The 23,220-nt window shown below is 46.8% G+C and overlaps 1 protein-coding gene across 5 annotated transcripts in view; it reads left to right on the top strand.

Moving 5' to 3' along the window:
- The window catches only part of RAPGEF1 (Rap guanine nucleotide exchange factor 1), a 215,100-nt gene that overhangs the window by 182,048 nt on the left and 9,832 nt on the right, over positions 1-23,220 (top strand). For all 5 annotated transcript variants that reach the window (XM_068248875.1, XM_068248873.1, XM_068248872.1 and 2 more), the window contains 6 exons: positions 855-943; positions 6,441-6,529; positions 7,382-7,570; positions 11,945-12,029; positions 17,232-17,326; positions 17,805-17,883. In XM_068248875.1, coding sequence (XP_068104976.1) covers positions 855-943; positions 6,441-6,529; positions 7,382-7,570; positions 11,945-12,029; positions 17,232-17,326; positions 17,805-17,883 — 626 coding nt within the window. The remainder of the gene's footprint in view (positions 1-854; positions 944-6,440; positions 6,530-7,381; positions 7,571-11,944; positions 12,030-17,231; positions 17,327-17,804; positions 17,884-23,220) is intronic.

Genomic DNA, 23,220 nt, shown 5'->3' with positions numbered 1-23,220 from the left:
TTCATCTTGTCCATAGAACAACTTTTCAGAAGTCGCTGAGCAAAACAAAAAAAATTCTCCACAGAAGTTATTTGCGATTAAGTTACTTTTCATACCTCATACTAAGTATTTTTTATGCTTTTTGGGTGTCCTATAGATAAGATGAAAAAGGATGAGAGAGAAATTTTGAGAATTATTATAAAATGTGTTTATAAAGCGCCAACATGTTACACAGCTCTGAGCAATCGATAAATAGGGAGACAGACAACAAGATACAAGGTCATGCAACAGAGTTTTTCATTCTTAGAGACAACATGGCTCCAGTCCAGGTCAGTCCGAAGGAAGGGTACCTGATGAAGGGGGTGCGTGATCAGGTTGAATACACTAGGGGGAGCACCCTGCCAGAGGCTTACAATCTAAAGGCAGGGCATAGGGACACACTAGGTACAGGTTGCATAATTGGAGCTCAGCAGAGTGAGTTACGGCATTGGTGCAGTAGGCGATCTTGAAGAGGTGCATTTTGGCCCGCATGCATCTTTTCTCCAGCTCAGAGGAGTATTGCCGTGTTTGTGTCTTTCAGTCTCGGATGCGAGGCTGGTGAAACACTGGTGGTGATTGTGGCTTCCATTGTACAAGTGTTTCCTCTCGGATGAAGAATCTCCTCAGGCTGTACTTGCTGCAGCACGCCCCGTGTGACCTCACCCGCTGTAAGCTGCGGGTTAACTCTGTACTCAATGCCTTACTTCCTGCAGTATGTAGATCCTTGCCTCATCTCACTGACTCTCACATCTTCTGTTTTCTCTGGGCCTTGTGAGGAGATGTGGTTCTTGTACATACTACAGTATATTGTCCTTATGCTATCTATTCTCCCGCAGATCTGGTGCTTTACTGTGAGGCTTTTCTGACCACCTACCGGACGTTCATCAGTCCAGAGGAGCTGATCGAGAAACTGCAGTACAGATATCCTTTCTTCATCTTCAGAAAGGGGGGGGAAGGAGGAGGATCTGCTTTGAAGCAGATTTTGTTACTGATACTAGAGTTTATGCAATTATGTGTTTACAACATGTAACAATTTTTACACAGCGCTCTACGGAGTACAGGGAGCAAATCGCATCACTAAAGGTGCATACACACATCCAATATTGATTGGCCAACCACTTACCAATTTTACCACCTCCATGTAGTATGAGGGCCAACAGACTCTGAATACTATGAACATATTGTGGAGATGGGCTGTTAAATTGGCCAGTCATTAACCAATAAAACAGAGTAACCAAGCAGCTCAGGGTGACCCAAACTACTAGGAATGTATAGGGGGATAAAAGGAACCAAAAAGCCCTCCTACTAAAAAAAAAAGCAAAGCTTGGTGTAATTTGCCTTCTTAAAACAGAAGGAAATTTGCAATCATTCAGTTATAAGTGAACATTTGTGGTTACCCACAATGCACTACTACTTAATATGCAAATTATCCCTTTTCACCCTTGTTAAGCCAAGCAAGCATCCAGAACCTCTGGTGTATAGCAAGCCTATAGCTTTAGGTTTTACACAGTGATATCAAACCCACATGTAGACAGCCTGTTTCCATCCAATGTTTATTAACCAATAAACATTAGATGTGTGTGCTAGGCCTTACGAGGGTGGCTCATTATCCATCGGCCCTACTACAGTTTAGGGCAGGGGTCTGCAACCTTTAAGACTTAAAGAGCCACTTGGACCTGTTTCCAAAAAGAGAAAAAAACTGGGAGCCGCAAAACCATTATAAAACAAATCTAACGCTGCATATATTGTTTCTTACCTTAATGCTATATACAGGATCAGATATGACCCCAATATGCACAAATCGTTAGCAGATATGACCCCAATATGCACCAATCCTAAGCAGATATGACCCCAATATGCACAAATCGTTAGCAGATATGACCCCAATATGCACACATTGTTAGCAGATATGACCCCAATATGCACAAATCGTTAGCAGATATGACCCCAATATGCACAAATCGTTAGCAGATATGACCCCAATATGCACAAATCATTAGCAGATATGACCCCAATATGCACAAATTGTTAGCAGATATGACCCCAATATGCACAAATCCTTGAGCAGATCTGACCCCAATATGCACAATGCTTCAGCAGATCTGACCCCAATATGCACAAATCCTTCAGCAGATCTGACCGCAATATGCACAATCCTTCAGCAGATCTGACCCTAATATGCACAATCCTTCAGCAGATCTGACCCCAATGTGCACAATCCTTCAGCAGATCTGACCCCAATGTGCACAATCCTTCAGCAGATCTGACCCCAATGTGCACAATCCTTCAGCAGATCTGACCCCAATGTGCACAATCCTTCAGCAGATCTGACCCCAATGTGCACAATCCTTCAGCAGATCTGACCCCAATATGCACAATCCTTCAGCAGATATGAAAAGAAAAACCCATTTACTCACCTAGTCAGAAGACCTCCTGTCACGATCTCCTCCGGTCCCGACCTCCTTGTGGCGAGCAACTCCCACGATCCTCTTCCTTCCCGACGTCACGTCCTGCCTGCGTTACACTGCAGGGCTACGGGAAAATGGCCGCCCAAAGCCCTGCACTGCATCGGTCCGGCGGCCCCTCTGATAGGCTGCCGGCCAGCAGCAGCACACGTCATACGCGCGCCGCAGCCACTGACACACACTACCGGAGCCACGGCAAAGGTGAAAAAGAGCCGCATGCGGCTCTGGAGCCGCGGGTTGCTGACCCCTGGTTTAGGGGATATTTCAGAGGAAATCAGTTAACCTACCAGTGTGTTTGGGTTGGAGTTGGAGGCAGACATAAAGAGGAACTCCAGTAAAAATAATGTAATAAAAAATAGTGCTTCATTTATACAATAATTATGTATAAATTATTTAATCAGTGTTTGCCCATTGTAAAATCTTTCCTTTGCCTGATTTACATTCTGACATTTACCACATGGTGTCAGTGGAAGGAGATGCTGCTTGCTTTTTTGGCAGTTGGAAACAGCTGTTATTTCTTACAATGCAACAAGGCTTCCACAGTGTGATGTCAGAACCATGGTCCTGACTTCACGCTGTGGGAGGGATTTCCCCACAGTATCAGCCATCTAGAGCCCCCTGATGATCCATTTGTGAAAAGGAAAAGATTTTTCATGGAAAAGGAAGGTATCAGCTACTGATTGGGATGAAGTTCAATTCCTGGTTACGGTTTCTCTTTAAGTATCCAGAAGAAATTCACACAAACATAAAAAAAATGCAACTCCAAAGTGTCCTGTCCAAGAGTCACACCTTGACCTCCTTGCGCAGAAGGAGAAGCCAGTTAGCTACCATGCTTCCCAGATCCTAGTTCCTTAAAATGTGTCTACATAGTCCCACTTTGATTCCACAATACTGAGCAGGGCCCTTCTGTGCTGAGGTTAGCCCAAATCGGACAAAACTTTGCTTTTGTTTATTTTTGGATCAATCCGGAAGGGAGCAATCTCTTTAGGTTATTCCGACTCTCTGTGTTGGGAGATTTTAACCCCAATCCACGTCCCTGCGAGTGTAGCCTCCATGTAGCTATACTGCTTTAGAGCTAGCCCTGTTGATCCTTGACATGGGAAATAAAACCTCTTCTCTTCCCAACTGTGCTTTTTCTCTTTCTCTGCCTTTTGTCTATTATATGTTCTTCATTCTTTGCTCTTTATTTCCCTCTCTCTCCCCACCCCCCTTCCCTTATCCCCCCTTTACGTTGTTCTTCCCCTTCCTTCCCTTCTCCCCCATTTACGTTGTTCTTCCCCTTTGTGCCCCGTTTTTCTCTCTTCCCTTCCTCTCTTTTCTCCCTCTCTTTTCTCCCTCTCTCTCCTTTTTCTTCTGCCTCTCTCTCTATGCACTCGCTCTCCCATGTTTTGCTTTGTTTTTCTTTCACTTAGTGACGTTGCTCTTTTCCCATTCCCCCTTCTCTTTTTCTCTTTGAATATAAATTTACATCACATGGCCACCTCCTTTATTGGCACTCCATTGCTGACAACCATGCACAATAATATGTACTGCAATGAAAATTCTACCCCTCCAATGGGAATGACAAACGTTGCTATCTATGCAGTGGCCTGGCACATGGCACACTATGCAGGACATTGTGCTGCGCTCCACCACACACAGTGTGAATGAGCCCTTTCTCTGTCTATGTTCTCTCTCTTGTGTATCCCTCCCTGGCTCCATTTATAAACTCCAGTTCCAGTACTTCCCTACCCCTCCTACAGGGGGCCAGCCCTGGCTATCCCTCACCACTACATGACTTCAAGGAAGGAGGTCCACACAGTGCCACAACTGAAACACATTATTACGGACGTATCCAAACATAGCTTCACATGCACAACGCTGACATGTTTCGGACCTGCTGGTCCTTCGTTATAGTGCTATGATTAAGGACCAGCAGGTCCGAAACATGTCAGCGTTGTGCATGTGAAGCTATGTTTGGATACGTCTGTTAATAAAGTGTTTCAGTTGTGGCACTGTGTGGACCTCCTTCCTTGAAGACTACTTTACCACTGGGTTTTGGTTTACCTTGGTCCAGCACTGCCTGTCCATTGTGGGTTGTAGCCATCTCTTCACTCCATTACTCGTTAAAGAGGAACTCCCGTGAAAATAAAGTAATGAAAAAAATGTTTCATTTTTACAATAATTATGTATAAATGATTTAGTCAGTGTTTGCCCATTGTGAAAGCTTTCCTCTCCCTGATTTACATTCTGACATTTATCACATGGTGACATTTTTAGTGCTGGCAGGTGATGTCACTGGAAGTAGCTGATGCTTGCTGTTTTGGCAGTTGGAAACAGCTGTAAACAGCTATTACCCACAATGCAACAAGGTTCACAGACAGGAAACTGCCAGGAGTACCATGGTCCTCAGTTTCTTGTGGGAGGGGTTTCACCACAATATCAGCCATACAGCGCCCCCTGATGATCCGTTTGTGAAAAGGAATAGATTTCTCATGTAAAAGGGGGTATCAGATACTGATTGGGATGAAGTTCAATTATTGGTCACGGTTTCTATTTAACTTTGAAATGGGTGGATCTGGGCTTCCTTTTGGCACTGCTGAAGTCTCTATAAGATTTGGGGTTAGCATGTGATTTAATGAATTCAATTATACATTTTTACTGGATTTTATTTTATAACCTGAACAATGCTTTCTCTATCAGATGATTATGCCCATAATGAGTTATATTATCATTTCTGATCTGGTGCTGCCTCCTGCTGTTTGCACAAAGCCTGTTTGTCAATGGAAACTCACTTTTTGGGAGATTTTATCCGATCTGGAGGAAATGTATTTTCTTAATCATTCAGGTTCACGGAAATTGCTCAACTTTAGGATTTACAAGAGCAATTTTGGAGGTGCCAGGTACGATAAAACGCTTAAAAAAAAAAGTTTAAAAAGGAGAGGCAGTGTTGACCTTACCTCTCCTGAAGAATAAGACCAGTATAATGTCAATTGAAATAAAATAAACAAAACAGATATTTGCCTATGGGGAGGGAATGCTCTAGGTCCTATGGAGCATTCTCATTCCTCTCATGGTCCCCTCATTCCAGCGATGTCAACCTCATTTGAATCCCCCGCTGCAGGTGGCTTCAGAAATCTTCAGGAGCCCAAGTGCTCCCAAACACGGCTGGCTAAGTACTGCATATGTGCAGGTGCAGTACGGAGCCACCTGTCTTCAGGAGCCCTCAGACTTCCGAATCCTCCCGCTGCGGCACAGAGCAGTATACGACCTATCGGTCAGATACTGCTAACGGGTAACAGTGCTAGAACGAGGGGACCATGAGAGGAAGGGAAAGGCTCTATAGGACCCAGAGCCTTCCCTCTCCGTAAGGATCGGTTTTGTTTTTCCGCTTAACATTCACTTTAAGTACACCTTTATTGAGCATTAAAAATGGACAACACGTCTCTCGATCTTGTCGATTTCTTCAGGTGTGTACAATAGCCATGTCTGTCAGTTTGATTCAGCAAGTGTGATAGTGTGTATATATATATATATATATATATATATATATATATATCTGTACTTTGTAAACTGTTTTTAAGTGTTTGATCATATGGCGCTTTTGTAGGTTGTGTCACACCTCATTTGGGAGGTTGGAGCTTTTTCAAGCTGGCCCTAGAAGACTTCTTAGGAGTGTGACCATCCAGTTCCTGCATTGCAGTACCTGGAAAACCCAGCAGGGGGGTGCATCTTCCTGCAGGCTTCAGTGGTGGTTACAATTTTTGCAACCAACATTTGTGAGTGTAACATTCCGTTTATATTTCACATATACTGCACCATTTGGCTTCTGCTTTTTTCTTCTGTTTCACGGTTATTCCAGGAGCTCTTGGAAGCATTGGGTGTAATCTTCTCTCAAATAACTTCAGAATGTTATTTAATGTCTTGTAAGAGCTCAACTAGATTGGTGAGCATTTTCTTTAACCGCTGTCAACATATGAGAGGTTCTGCCACTTCCAGGACACGTTCAAGCAGCGCGTGAGCAAGAACACCTTCTTCGTCCTGGTGAGGGTGGTGGACGAGCTGTGGTAAGTGAGGGCCAGCTGGTGCACCAAATACAGCTAGTGGGCGTTTGCATACATTGTGATAGACTGCATGAAATTGGCTCCCTCTGTTGGTCAGTAAAAGTATGGTCAATTAAAAGCTTGGCGCATCACAGATTGGTATTCAATGCAACCTATTTCTCTGCTCTCCACTAGGCTGCTATACTGGAGCTGTGTCTGACCCTGTGCTGCTACATTTTCCACAGTATTATATTATGCTGCTGATATTTAAGACACTGTATTTCACCACTCATATCTCCTACACACTCCTCTTCCTCTAATACCCTGAACAAGCATGCAACGCAGATATTTCTGACTGGATTAGCCGTATGCTTGTTTCACGTGCGTGATTCAGACCCTTCTGCAGCCAAAGAGATCAGCTGGATGCTAGGCAACTGGTATTGTTTAAAAGGAAATAAATATGGCAGCCCCCGTATACCTCTTATTTCATATGTCTTTTAAATGGTACCTGAACTGACATGGCATGCTGAGAAAAAGATGTATGTATTGTCCCAATCCTACAACAAATTCATGCATTTGTTCCTTTCTTCTTTTGTCTCACTTCAAGAACTCAAGTATGCAGACACTTTCTCTTCAGTCTGACTTCAGTGGAACTATAGTACAACTGTCACTGATAACAAATTACAAGCCGTAAAGCAATAAAGCAAGAACAACTGAGTGCAGGGGATAGATAATAAAAAGGTCAATAGTTTGAACTGGGAACTGTGGAACACTAAAAGACTGATTTTCAGCTGAGACAATGAAAACATTAAACTCACTTTTTTAGCTTTGAAACAAAATAAAATTCTGGGGATGTAATGACTTCTTTTTCTGCAGTCTAGTGGAGCTGACAGATGAAATCTTGAAGCTGCTGATGGAGTTGGTGTTCAAGCTGGTGTGTAAAGGGGAGCTGAGCCTGGCCCGAGTGCTGCGGAAGAACATCCTGGAGAAAGTGGACAACAAGAGGATGCAGAGCCACTGCAACTCCGCCATGAGGCCTCTCGCTGCCAGGGGCGTTGCTGCAAGGTACGCCGGTCTTCCTAGCCAGGCAGCATCTAGGACTGCTTGAAGTAAACTCAAGACCAACCTAAACCAAAAACAAACCGATCCTTTCCTAGGACCAGCATGTGGCTGGATAGTGTACTGATTAAGGGCTCCTTCAGTAGGAGACCTTGGGCAAAACTCCCTAACACTGCTAGTGCCTACTGAGCGCGCCCTAGTGGCTGCAGCTATCTAGTGCCTACTGAGCACGCCCTAGTGGCTGCAGCTATCTAGTGTAGTGCCTCCTGAGTGCGCCCTAGTGGCTGCAGCTATCTAGTGCAGCGTTTTTCAACCAGTGTTCCGCGGCACACTAGTGTGCCGCGGAACGTTGCCTGGTGTGCCGTGCTCTTATCCCCCCTCCCGCACGTCTCCGCGGCCGCCGCTGCTATTACCTTAGCAGCGGCCGCTCTCCCCTCTCCAGCGCATGTTTTTATTCTAGCAGCGTATCTCCCGTCTGCTCTGTGTGTGATGCGGAAGGAGGCAGGGCTCGGTTTCCATAGTAACGGCGATACATATCGCCGTTACAGGAAGCCGCTGCCCTGCCTCCTTCCGCATCACACAGAGCAGCCGGAGATACGCTGCTTGAAATATACACGCGCCGGAGAGGGGAGAGCGGCCGCTGTTCAGGTAATAACAGCGGCGGGGACGGGCGGGAGGGCACTAAACTGGCTATACTGGGGCTCTATACTGGGGCACTATTCTGGGGCACTATACTAGCTATACTGTGGCACAATACTGGCTATACTGGGGCACTATACTGGCTATACTGGGGCACTATTCTGGGGCACTATACTAGCTATACTGGGGCACTATTCTGGCCATACTGGGGCACTATACTAGCTATACTGGGGCGCTATACTGGGGCACTATACTGGCTATACTGACTATACTGGGGCACTATTCTGGCTATACTGGGGCACTATTCTGGCTATACTGGGGCACTATACTGGCTATACTGGGGGGCTATACTGGGGCACTATACTGGCTATACTGGGGCACTATTCTGGGGCACTATACTAGCTATACTGGGGCACTATTCTGGCCATACTGGGGCACTATACTAGCTATACTGGGGCACTATACTGGCTATACTGACTATACTGGGGCACTATTCTGGCTATACTGGGGCACTATTCTGGCTATACTGGGGCACTATACTGGCTATACTGGGGGGCTATACTGGGGCACTATACTGGCTATACTGGGGCACTATTCTGGGGCACTATACTAGCTATACTGGGGCACTATACTGGGGCACTATTCTGGCTATACTGGGGCACTATTCTGGGGCACTATACTAGCTATACTGGGGCACTATACTGGCTATACTGGGGCACTATACTAGCTATACTGGGGCACTATACTAGTTATACTGGGGCACTATACTAGCTACACTGAGGCAACTAAACTCCCTACACTGGGGCAACTATGCTAGCTATGCAGCCGCACCCCAGGCCCCCCCCCCCCCCCCCCATAGCCTGCTGCGCACGGCACTGTCCACTAGGTCGCGCAAACAACCGGGGGCCGCATCCCCCCCCGCGCCGTCCCCCGGAAAAAAATGTGGTCAGACAGTGTTCCCCGGGCCGGAAAAGGTTGGGAACCACTGATCTAGTGCCTACTGAGCGCGCCCTAGTGGCTGCAGCTATCTAGTGCCTACTGGGTGCGCCCTAGTGGCTGCAGCTATCTAGTGCCTACTGAGTGCGCCCTAGTGGCTGCAGCTATCTAGTGCCTACTGGGCGCGCCCTAGTGGCTGCAGCTATCTAGTGCCTACTGGGCGCGCCCTAGTGGCTGCAGCTATCTAGTGCCTACTGGGTGCGCCCTAGTGGCTGCAGCTATCTAGTGCCTACTGAGCACGCCCTAGTGGCTGCAGCTATCTAGTGTAGTGCCTCCTGAGTGCGCCCTAGTGGCTGCAGCTATCTAGTGCCTACTGAGCATGCCCTAGTGGCTGCAGCTATCTAGTGTAGTGCCTCCTGAGTGCGCCCTAGTAGCTGCAGCTATCTAGTGCCTACTGGGTGCGCCCTAGTGGCTGCAGCTATCTAGTGCCTACTGAGCACGCCCTAGTGGCTGCAGCTATCTAGTGCCTACTGAGCGCGCCCTAGTGGCTGCAGCTATCTAGTGCCTACTGAGTGCGCACTAGTGGCTGCAGCTATCTAGTGCCTACTGAGCGCGCCCTAGTGGCTGCAGCTATCTAGTGCCTACTGAGCGCGCCCTAGTGGCTGCAGCTATCTAGTGCCTACTGAGCGCGCCCTAGTGGCTGCAGCTATCTAGTGCCTACTGAGCGCGCCCTAGTGGCTGCAGCTATCTAGTGCCTACTGAGCGCGCCCTAGTGGCTGCAGCTATCTAGTGCCTACTGAACGCACCCTAGTGGCTGCAGCTATCTAGTGCCTACTGAGCGCGCCCTAGTGGCTGCAGCTATCTAGTGCCTACTGAGCGCGCCCTAGTGGCTGCAGCTATCTAGTGCCTACTGAGCGCGCCCTAGTAGCTGCAGCTATCTCGTGCCCACTGAGCGCACCCTAGTGGCTGCAGTTCTGGTGCTTTTAGTCTGCCAGGAGAAAAGTGATATAAATGTTCTGTGTATTGTCTTGCCTCCTCCAGAGGCTTCTTGTGTCCTCACTTCCACCAGCACTTCCCGGGATTCTCTGGATCTTTCCAGCCACTCTCCTCTTCATGCACAAGCACAGCTATACTGTTCCTGCGCAAATACGCCTGTACAGTAGCATGGAGCCACTCATGCACGAGCGGTTCCGGCTTTCTGTGCTTGTGAATGAAGAGGAACACTGTCGGATAGTTGATGTCCCAGCCTGACTGTGAGTGATTCTAATGAGGTATGTTCAATGACAATTTAGTCAATGGGAAAACTGTTTTTATGATCGGTATAAAAGGAGACACCTGAGGTCAGGTCAGACCTGAGGAAGGGCTCCGCCCGAAACATGTTGTGTATGTGTCTCTACATGCTCACCAATACAGCTTGTTGCTGAAGCCTTTTGTGTGCAGTCTCCGTTTTTTCATTTGTACTTCAGTGGAGCAGGAGTGGTGTACCTGCAGGAGAAGTGCACCGGCACGAGGGTCTGTCTTAGGCCCACAAGGTGGGTGACGTGTGAACCTTTGGAGCTATAATGTAGTCTGTACTGGAAGTGTGGGTGTGATAAGGTAAGTATAATTTAATACTCACAAACCAGGGTTACCATCCAGGCAACCACTATATGAGCAGGTGCGGAGAATTAGCCCTGTCCCCACTCAGGATTAAGAAGTCGCTCTCTGTAGATCAGAAGAAAGGGGCCAATTCCCCTCCACCAGTGGTGGACTCAATTAGTGTACAGTTATACAAAGGCGCCAGAAGAATAAAATTAGTTTAAAAAGTTTAAAATGAAGAAGGCAGTGGTGGACTTACCCCTTCGAAGCAGACACAAGGTGCTGTTGATTTACTCAACAAAAATTAGTTTATTTTTACATACTCCAGACAGGTGCAACGCGTTTCGTGTGTACCGTATATCCCACTTCCTCGGGCTATAAAAGTGGAGCATATAACTGTGGGACAGAGAGAACTTAGGCCAAGTAAAATGTCTTGAATAAGTAAATAAACTAATTTTCATGGAATGAATCAACAGCATCTTGTGGCTGCTTGGAAGGGGTAAGTCTACCACTGCCACCTTCATTTTAAACTTTTTAACTAATTGTATTCTTCTGGCGCCTCTGTACAACTGTACACTGTGTTTATAATCGGTTATGCCGTATGATAAGTACAGATTGACTTGTTGCTGGTGAAGTGGTCAGTGTATTGTGACATTTTATTTCCAGTCTCATTTGTCTGATTGCTCGGGCTATTTCATAAAATAAGTGCCCACCTATAGTTTTTGTTCGTCAGCCATTTCTAGCGGAAGTCTGATTTATATTTTATGTAATAAAGTAGATTGGATAGCACTCCATAAAGCTTTAATTCGATGTGCCGAGTCTACAGGACAGTCAACACTCCAGTCCCAATAGTTCCAATGTAGTAGATAGAGACCGGCACCATCTATGTAAGAAAGCTCTTTTATTATTAAAAGAAACACATGACAGTAAAAAGCAATGTTTCAGAGGACTGGATCTCCTTTCTCAAGCCCCGTCAGTGTACAAATATTTTCTCTGACATTCACACTATTTATAACCCCATGGTTGGAGATTTGACCAATCGTATGCTATTTCCACTATTGTCCAGCCCTCCGAAACGTCGCTTTTTACTGTCCTGTGTTTCTTTTCATAATAAAAGAGCTTGCTTCCATAGATGGTGCCGGGCTCTATCTACTACATTGATCTATATTTTATGTAATAAATGTAACGCAGTCATTGGAAAAACTGTGATGTCTGTACTTGTTACAGGCCGGGAACCCTGCACGACTTCCACAGCCATGAAATCGCCGAGCAGCTGACTCTCCTGGATGCAGAGCTGTTCTACAAGATAGAGGTATGTTTCCTGGGAACACAGCGGCTCATTTACGAAAGGCTAAAGCTCGCAGGAGAACACCCGTGACCGATAAAGCGGACCTGAACTCCGCACTTCCTCTCTGCTCTAAAAGATATTCAACAGTGTAAAGGCTGGGGGCACACTTGGCAGTGCGCGAAACTAGCATTTTGATGCATGTGCGTTTTCCATGTGTTTTCTTTGTGTTTTGCGTTTTTTTTCATCCCCCGCACGTGAGTTTCTCTTGCATTTTGTATGCATTTTGCATGCGGTTTTTATATGCAAATCATCAATAGGAAGTGGAAAGACATCATAAACCTTCTTGAAAAAAAACACATGCAAAACGCAATACCTCAGCGTCACCATTGACTTATATTATGTGCGGGGTTTTTTTTCTTTTTTTAAAGAGAATTTTTATTTGAGTTTTTCATACTACAGCATAACATACAATACAACAAACAATACAGTTGTATTAAGGGAAAAGAAACAAAAAAGGGGAGAAAAATAACTAAAGTTTGTCCGGTTAATGACCATTAAAGGTCATAGAGAATAAGCATTATTACAAATACCATTGAGCATTACAAAGTATTAACATATAATTACTAGATTTGAAGCAGACCTAGGTAAGAATACACACAATCAGTTTACAGATCTTTTGGTGCCTGGAGTTATATTCAGTGATAGTCTTGAACTGAGATATTTATATCAAGGTTGGGAATCATGGAGTCTAATGCTGGTGATACACGGTACGTTTCTGTACCGTGTATCGACCAGCTGATCCGGCCAGCTGATAATATTCAGCTGGCCCAATCAAGCCGCTTGACCCCCGCCTGCTCGATTCCTGCCGGCGGACAATGGCAGGAAATCGAGCGCTGATAAGGAGGCGGGGGCGAGCGGTAATCGATCCGCGCGGACGAGCGGGGATGGGCTGGCATTGAGCCGCTGCATAAAACGTGCCGTGTATGCTTGGCATAAAGGTCGATTTGCCATCAGATAGACCAACAGATAGATCCCTCTCTGATCGAATCTGATCAGACAGGGATCATATGGCTGCCTTTACTGCAAACAGATTGTGAATCGATTTCAGCATGAAATCGATTCACCATCTGTGAAGCTGCCGCTGCCACCCCCCTCCCCCTTCGCCAGCTATACATATCCACTCTCTCCCCCCCCCCCCCCTTCCTCGCCAGCTATACATATCCACTCCCCCCCCCCGCCAGCTATACATTACCCCCGCCAGCTATACATTACCTGCTCCGCCGGTCTCCACGGTCTTCTTCTTTGCGCTGGGCTCCGTGCCTGGCTGGCTTCACTGAACTTCTTGTCAGGGGAACAGTAGAGGGCGGTCTACTGTTTAAAGTTCAGTGAAGCCAGCCGGACTCTGAGCCCAGCGCAGAGAAGAAAGACGGGAGAGAGCGGGGACACGCGTCAGCGGAACAGGTAATGTATTTCAGCTAGCGTCGGTCGTCTAGCATTCGAACGCTGCTATCGACACACTCCTGACCCGCCGGCGATCGAGCGAAATCTTCCGCACGGACAGGGACGGGAACGATTGATTTAGGACGGAAATCAATTGTTCTGTCAGCATTTGCGCAACGATTTCACAGCAGATTCGATCACAGTGATCAAATCTGCTGTATATCGGCGGGAAAATCGTTAGGTGTATGGGCCCCTTAAGGCATCCACCCATTTATTCCAAACTTTATAAAAAATGTTGAACTGGTTCCTTGCTTGGTATGTTAGCTTATATAGTGGTAGGGCCAAGTTAACCACTTAACGACCACCTAACGCTGATAGGCGTTGGCAGGTCGAAGTGGTGTTTCCATGAAAACGTTCCATGTCCGTTCACGGAGGGTGTCTCCGTAAACAGCCTGCGAGCCTCCGATCGCGGCTTGCAGGCTAATTGTAAACACGCGAGGAAGAAATCCCCTGTGTTTACATCATACGGCGCTGCTGTCGCAGCAGCACCGTAAAGGAGATCGGCGATCCCCGGCCTCTTGATTGGCCGGGGAACGCCGGCATCTGATAGGCTAAAGCCTATTAGAGGCGGTACAGGACGGATCGCCGTCCTGTGCCGCCCATAGCCAGAGGAAGGGAAGGAGAGGGAGGAACATCGCTGCGGAGGGGGGCTTTGAGGAGCGCAACCCCCCCCAGCCACACAGAGCGGCGGCGATCAGAACCCCCCCCCCCAGCAGGACACCCCCCTAGTGGGGAAAAAAGGGGTGGGGAAGTCTGATCGCCCTGCCTCAAAGCTGATCTGTGCTTTGGGCTGGAGAGCCCACGCAGCACAGATCTGTGAAAGATTCCCCGTTCCTTAAGTGGTTAATCAGTCGCTTCCATTCTGTCACAGAAGGAGGCGGGAATATTTGAATATTTTCCAGCCCAGGATGATATTTTTCCTAGCGTAAAATAATAGGTAGTATTCTAATCAGAGTTAGATGATTCTTAGAACAGGCCAGGTCTTCCACAGTTCCCAACATGCAGAGTTTAAAATCTAGAACAACTGGTAAAGAGAGTTTATCCCTAAGAAAATGTATCACGACTTCCAGTATTTGTTAACCATTGAACATTGCCATACACAATGCAGAAAATCCGCATTAAGAGCTTTACTTTTGAAACCACATCCATCGTGAGATGGGCTTATTTTGCTCAATCTTACCAGTGAGAGGTATGCTTGATGGAGCCACTTTATATAAATGAGCCTATCGTTGGAAGCTATCACTACTTAGGGGAAATTTTTCGACTAGTTCTTTCCAATTCTCTTGTGTCAAAGAGGGTTCAGCCTTTTGCCATTTTCCCTAATGTTTTGTATTTTTTGATCAGTACCCCGAGTCATAAGGAACGTGTACAAGGTGGTTATCTGTTTAGATTTTTCTTGACTTAGCAGCCGTCTTTCCAAATGTGAAGGTGCCAGTGAGACATTAGTAGTCCCCAGTTGTGTCTTAATGGCATGTCTCAATTGGAAGTATCGGAATAAGGCATGTCTAGGTAGGTTAAATTCCGATCTCGGTACTAAAATCTTTAAATGAACCATCTGTAAAGAGTTGTGAGATATATATAACCACTTCGAATCCAGACCTTTTTTCCCACTTATTGACCAGAGTAGTTTTGACAGTTTAGCTATGTCCTTATTTAATCAGAAATAACTTTATCCCTACTTATGACACAGAAATGAAATATATATTGTTTTTTTCAAGACAAACTAGGCTTTCATTGTATGCCATTTTTTTCCCTCAGACAATTTTGTTTTCTATGAATGAAAAGAAAGAAAGAATTAGAAAAAACATTTCTCAGTTTTACCAATTCCAGTTAAAAAATAAAAAGTGCTACTGTAGATAAAAAAAAAAAATACATTTTGTTTGGCTATTCTTGCTGCTTATCACAAAACTTCGATTATGTTCCGGTCACAATTTATGGTGAAGATATTTGATTCTGAAATAATGCTACAGAGTGTATTTTTCACTATGAACTGAGAAAATAAGAGTATTTTTAATAGTAAAAATCAATCTCATTAGCTCAGGGGACATATATTCCCATTCACCAATTAGTGCTGCATCAGATTGTGCCAGAAATGTGCACAGGAGCGAGCCCAATCCGGCACAGCACTGCTTCTGTACAAGTCAGTAGGACGTATATCTACTGACTTGTGAATAAAGTGGTTAACATCATGGGAATGCCAGAAGGTTATATCTAGATTAGTTCTGGGAGATTAGGGTTACCCCATAATGGAGAATTTTGTGAAACATACTGAAGGGGTTCTCCAAGGAGCTTGCGGGCCTTTATTATGTGTGTTTTGGATGAGTTTTTGAAAAATATGCAACAAAACTAGCGTTTTTTAAAACGCACATTGCAAAGCGCAAGTATATGCGTTTTTACATGCGGCACGCTTGCATTATGTTTTCCGCAACGCTAGCGTTTCTGCTTACTGTGTTCCCTGCCTTATAGAACAACCTTTTCTTTGTTACAGCTGATACAAATACTGCAATAAATCTGCAGCGTTTCTACTTCCTGCTTTCATGGAAGCAGACATATTGCTAACATCCTGTGCTTTCAGATGAGCTTATCTGCCATGGCAGTCAGCTGACACGGGAGAGACCAAATTACAACTTGTGATTAGTCACAGATGAGAGGGAATTAGACAGGCTAAACGCTCTAAATACATACTGGGTGCATTTCTCTCTGTTTTCCTTCCATCCTGTGCAAGAGTTCAGGTTCACTTTACAACAAACCTGAAGTGAAAAATAACTTATGAGATAATGAGTTGTATGTGTAGTACAGCTAGAAAATAGAACATTAGTAGCAAAGAAAAGTCTCGTGTTGTTTCCCAAGTCAGGAAGGGTTAAATAAAAAAACTTCAGTTATCACCCCGACATAATTGGTGCAGTTATTTATTCAGTTCAGTACCCATTGCTAAGGAATGACTCTTTCCAATTATATTCTCCAAGTCTTACTCCATCTCCATAGCTGAGGATGTTCTCTGATGTTAGAAGAACTGCTCAATTGTCTTTTCATCTCTGCAGATATAACTTCATCATCTGTTGACAATAGTTAGCCCTACTGTTATGAGCTTTAGCTACCTTTAACTACTGTTAAAACTTAAAGGGATACTGTAGGGGGTCGGGGGAAAATGAGCTGAACTTACCCGGGGCTTCTAATGGTCCCCCGCAGACATCCTGTGCCTGCGCAGCGGCTCACCGATGCTCTGGCCCCGCCTCCGGTTCACTTCTGGAATTTCTGACTTTAAAGTCAGAAAACCACTGCGCCTGTGTTGCCGTGTCCTCAATCCCGCTGATGTCATCAAGAGCGCACAGCGCAGGCCCAGTATGGTCTGTGTCTGCGCAGTACACTCCTGGTGACATCAGCGGGAGCGAGGACACGGGCGTGCAGGCGCAGTGGTTTTCTGACTTTAAAGTCAGAAATTCCAGAAGTGAACCGGAGGCGGGGCCGGTGCATCGGTGAGTGGCTGCGCCAACACAGGATGTCTGCGGGGGACCATTAGAAGCACCGGGTAAGTTCAGCTCATTTTCCCCCGACCCCCCTACAGTATCCCTTTAATGAAAACATTGTTACTGTTGCAGTCTGTTTACAAACGACTACCCATTTGTATTGATCATCTCTTTGCGATGTACATAGAATCTGAGCATGGATTGTCAGCACACAGGAACGTACTCTGCCATTCATGTGTTGTCTTGTTCCCCGTGACAGATTCCTGAGGTTTTGTTGTGGGCAAAAGAGCAAAACGAGGAGAAGAGCCCGAACCTGACACAGTTCACCGAGCACTTTAACAACATGTCCTACTGGTAAGTGAAGGAAGAGCGGAGGATAGATGAGCGCGGAAGAGACAAACCCGCTATGGTCTGTGCAAAGCACTTACACCCTGGTCCCCACTTTTTCACCCGTCTACCGTCAGGCCGCAGGTTCCGAGCCATCTACGCAAAAACTTCGAGGCACAGTAACTCCTTTTTCCCATCTGCTGTCAACCTCCTGAACTCACTTGACTGAACTAGCGAACATAACTCTATGCTGAATCTGGACACTGACACTGATCACTTTACTGTATTCTATTGCCCATTTTGCTCCCCTGTTTTTGTATATAGTACGGACTGTTCTGCACTTTTTGTCTCTGCATGTTTGTCATTTTGTACTTCCTGTGTTTACTATGAGCAAGTGTAAGGTGCCAAACCCAATTCCGGGCATGACCCAGTCGTGCTTGGCGAATAAATTTGATTCTGATTCTGAAATAACCCGTAATGCTGAATTCTGTGTCCTCCATCACAGGGTGAGATCCATCATCATGCAGCAGGAGAAGGCGCAGGACCGAGAGAGGCTGCTGCTTAAATTCATCAAAATTATGAAGGTGAGCAATTCATCAATAGCCAGGCAGATCCTTTTGGATGCCTGACAGTACGGATCTTTTGTACATATGACGGTACGGGTCTGCTGTACATATGACGGTACGGATCTGCTGTACATATGACAGTACGGATCTTTTGTACATATGACAGTACGGATCTGCTGTACATATGACGGTACGGGTCTGCTGTACATATGACAGTACGGGTCTGCTGTACATACGACTGTACGGATCTGCTGTACATATGACGGTACGGGTCTGCTGTACATACGACTGTACGGATCTGCTGTGCATATGACGGTACGGGTCTGCTGTACATATGACGGTACGGGTCTGCTGTACATATGACTGTACGGGTCTGCTGTACATATGACGGTACGGGTCTGCTGTACATATGACGGTACGGGTCTGCTGTACATATGACTGTACGGATCTGCTGTACATATGACGGTACGGGTCTGCTGTACATAGGACGGTACGGGTCTGCTGTACATAGGACGGTACGGGTCTGCTGTACATATGACGGTACGGATCTGCTGTACATATGACAGTACGGATCTGCTGTACATATGACGGTACGGATCTGCTGTACATATGACGGTACGGATCTGCTGTACATATGACAGTACGGATCTGCTGTACATATGACAGTACGGGTCTGCTGTACATATGACGGTACGGGTCTGCTGTACATAGGACGGTACGGGTCTGCTGTACATAGGACGGTACGGATCTGCTGTACATATGACAGTACGGGTCTGCTGTACATAGGACGGTACGGATCTGCTGTACATAGGACGGTACGGGTCTGCTGTACATATGACGGTACGGATCTGCTGTACATATGACGGTACGGGTCTGCTGTACATATGACGGTACGGATCTGCTGTACATATGACGGTACGGATCTGCTGTACATATGACGGTACGGATCTGCTGTACATATGACGGTACGGATCTGCTGTACATATGACGGTACGGATCTGCTGTACATATGACGGTACGGATCTGCTGTACATATGACGGTACGGATCTGCTGTACATATGACGGTACGGATCTGCTGTACATATGACGGTACGGGTCTGCTGTACATATGACGGTACGGGTCTGCTGTAAATATGACGGTACGGATCTGCTGTACATATGACGGTACGGGTCTGCTGTACATATGACGGTACGGGTCTGCTGTACATATGACGGTACGGGTCTGCTGTACCTATGACGGTACGGATCTGCTGTACATATGACGGTACGGGTCTACTGTACATATGACGGTACGGATCTGCTGTACATATGACGGTACGGGTCTGCTGTACATATGACGGTACGGGTCTGCTGTACATATGACGGTACGGGTCTGCTGTACATATGACGGTACGGGTCTGCTGTACATATGACGGTACGGATCTGCTGTACATATGACGGTACGGGTCTGCTGTACATATGACGGTACGGGTCTGCTGTACCTATGACGGTACGGATCTGCTGTACATATGACGGTACGGGTCTGCTGTACATATGACGGTACGGGTCTGCTGTACATATGACGGTACGGATCTGCTGTACATATGACGGTACGGATCTGCTGTACATATGACGGTACGGGTCTGCTGTACATATGACGGTACGGATCTGCTGTACATATGACGGTACGGATCTGCTGTATATAAGACTGCGCATCTGACTGTATGGACTTGTATTTCCAACTGTACGGGTCCGCTGTATATCCCACTGTACGGGTCCGCTGTATATCCCACTGTACGGGTCCGTACATATGACGGTACGGATCTTTTGTACATATGACAGGACGGGTCTGCTGTACATATGACAGTACGGGTCTGCTGTACATACGACGGTACGGGTCTGCTGTACATACGACGGTACGGATCTGCTGTACATAGGACGGTACGGATCTGCTGTACATATGACAGTACGGGTCTGCTGTACATACGACTGTACGGATCTGCTGTACATATGACGGTACGGGTCTGCTGTACATACGACTGTACGGATCTGCTGTGCATATGACGGTACGGGTCTGCTGTACATATGACGGTACGGGTCTGCTGTACATATGACTGTACGGGTCTGCTGTACATATGACGGTACGGGTCTGCTGTACATATGACGGTACGGGTCTGCTGTACATATGACTGTACGGATCTGCTGTACATATGACGGTACGGGTCTGCTGTACATAGGACGGTACGGGTCTGCTGTACATAGGACGGTACGGGTCTGCTGTACATATGACGGTACGGATCTGCTGTACATATGACAGTACGGATCTGCTGTACATATGACGGTACGGATCTGCTGTACATATGACGGTACGGATCTGCTGTACATATGACAGTACGGATCTGCTGTACATATGACAGTACGGGTCTGCTGTACATATGACGGTACGGGTCTGCTGTACATAGGACGGTACGGGTCTGCTGTACATAGGACGGTACGGATCTGCTGTACATATGACAGTACGGGTCTGCTGTACATAGGACGGTACGGATCTGCTGTACATAGGACGGTACGGGTCTGCTGTACATATGACGGTACGGATCTGCTGTACATATGACGGTACGGGTCTGCTGTACATATGACGGTACGGATCTGCTGTACATATGACGGTACGGATCTGCTGTACATATGACGGTACGGATCTGCTGTACATATGACGGTACGGATCTGCTGTACATATGACGGTACGGATCTGCTGTACATATGACGGTACGGATCTGCTGTACATATGACGGTACGGATCTGCTGTACATATGACGGTACGGATCTGCTGTACATATGACGGTACGGGTCTGCTGTACATATGACGGTACGGGTCTGCTGTAAATATGACGGTACGGATCTGCTGTACATATGACGGTACGGGTCTGCTGTACATATGACGGTACGGGTCTGCTGTACATATGACGGTACGGGTCTGCTGTACCTATGACGGTACGGATCTGCTGTACATATGACGGTACGGGTCTACTGTACATATGACGGTACGGATCTGCTGTACATATGACGGTACGGGTCTGCTGTACATATGACGGTACGGGTCTGCTGTACATATGACGGTACGGGTCTGCTGTACATATGACGGTACGGGTCTGCTGTACATATGACGGTACGGATCTGCTGTACATATGACGGTACGGGTCTGCTGTACATATGACGGTACGGGTCTGCTGTACCTATGACGGTACGGATCTGCTGTACATATGACGGTACGGGTCTGCTGTACATATGACGGTACGGGTCTGCTGTACATATGACGGTACGGATCTGCTGTACATATGACGGTACGGATCTGCTGTACATATGACGGTACGGGTCTGCTGTACATATGACGGTACGGATCTGCTGTACATATGACGGTACGGATCTGCTGTATATAAGACTGCGCATCTGACTGTATGGACTTGTATTTCCAACTGTACGGGTCCGCTGTATATCCCACTGTACGGGTCCGCTGTATATCCCACTGTACGGGTCCGTACATATGACGGTACGGATCTTTTGTACATATGACAGGACGGGTCTGCTGTACATATGACAGTACGGGTCTGCTGTACATACGACGGTACGGGTCTGCTGTACATACGACGGTACGGATCTGCTGTACATAGGACGGTACGGATCTGCTGTACATAGGACGGTACGGATCTGCTGTACATAGGACGGTACGGATCTGCTGTACATAGGACGGTACGGATCTGCTGTACATAGGACGGTACGGATCTGCTGTACATAGGACGGTACGGATCTGCTGTACATAGGACGGTACGGATCTGCTGTACATATGACGGTACGGGTCTGCTGTACATATGACGGTACGGATCTGCTGTACATATGACGGTACGGATCTGCTGTACATATGACGGTACGGATCTGCTGTACATATGACGGTACGGATCTGCTGTACATATGACAGTACGGGTCTGCTGTACATGTGACAGTACGGGTCTGCTGTGCATGTGACAGTACGGATCTGCTGTACATATGACGGTACGGGTCTGCTGTACATATGACTGTACGTATCTGCTGTACATATGACAGTACGGGTCTGCTGTACATATGACAGTACGGGTCTGCTGTACATATGACAGTACGGGTCTGCTGTACATATGACGGTACGGATCTGCTGTACATATGACGGTACGGGTCTGCTGTACATATGACTGTACGTATCTGCTGTACATATGACAGTACGGGTCTGCTGTACATATGACAGTACGGGTCTGCTGTACATATGACAGTACGGGTCTGCTGTACATATGACAGTACGGGTCTGCTGTACATATGACGGTACGGGTCTGCTGTACATATGACGGTACGGATCTGCTGTACATATGACAGTACGGATCTGCTGTACATATGACGGTACGGATCTGCTGTACATATGACGGTACGGATCTGCTGTACATAGGACGGTACGGATCTGCTGTACATAGGACGGTACGGATCTGCTGTACATAGGACGGTACGGATCTGCTGTACATAGGACGGTACGGATCTGCTGTACATAGGACGGTACGGATCTGCTGTACATAGGACGGTACGGATCTGCTGTACATAGGACGGTACGGATCTGCTGTACATAGGACGGTACGGGTCTGCTGTACATATGACGGTACAGGTCTGCTGTACATATGACGGTACGGATCTGCTGTACATATGACGGTACGGATCTGCTGTACATATGACGGTACGGATCTGCTGTACATATGACGGTACGGATCTGCTGTACATATGACGGTACGGATCTGCTGTACATATGACGGTACGGATCTGCTGTACATATGACGGTACGGATCTGCTGTACATATGACGGTACGGATCTGCTGTACATATGACGGTACGGATCTGCTGTACATATGACGGTACGGATCTGCTGTACATATGACGGTACGGATCTGCTGTACATATGACGGTACGGATCTGCTGTACATATGACGGTACGGATCTGCTGTACATATGACGGTACGGATCTGCTGTACATATGACGGTACGGGTCTGCTGTACATATGACGGTACGGGTCTGCTGTAAATATGACGGTACGGATCTGCTGTACATATGACGGTACGGGTCTGCTGTACATATGACGGTACGGGTCTGCTGTACCTATGACGGTACGGATCTGCTGTACATATGACGGTACGGGTCTGCTGTACATATGACGGTACGGGTCTGCTGTACATATGACGGTACGGGTCTGCTGTACATATGACGGTACGGGTCTGCTGTACATATGACGGTACGGGTCTGCTGTACATATGACGGTACGGGTCTGCTGTACATATGACGGTACGGATCTGCTGTACATATGACGGTA

The sequence above is a fragment of the Hyperolius riggenbachi genome, chromosome 8, assembly GCF_040937935.1.
Source record: "Hyperolius riggenbachi isolate aHypRig1 chromosome 8, aHypRig1.pri, whole genome shotgun sequence".
Taxonomy (NCBI): domain Eukaryota; kingdom Metazoa; phylum Chordata; class Amphibia; order Anura; family Hyperoliidae; genus Hyperolius; species Hyperolius riggenbachi.
Note: the sequence above shows the minus strand (reverse complement) of the source record. Positions and strands in the feature narration are given on the sequence as shown.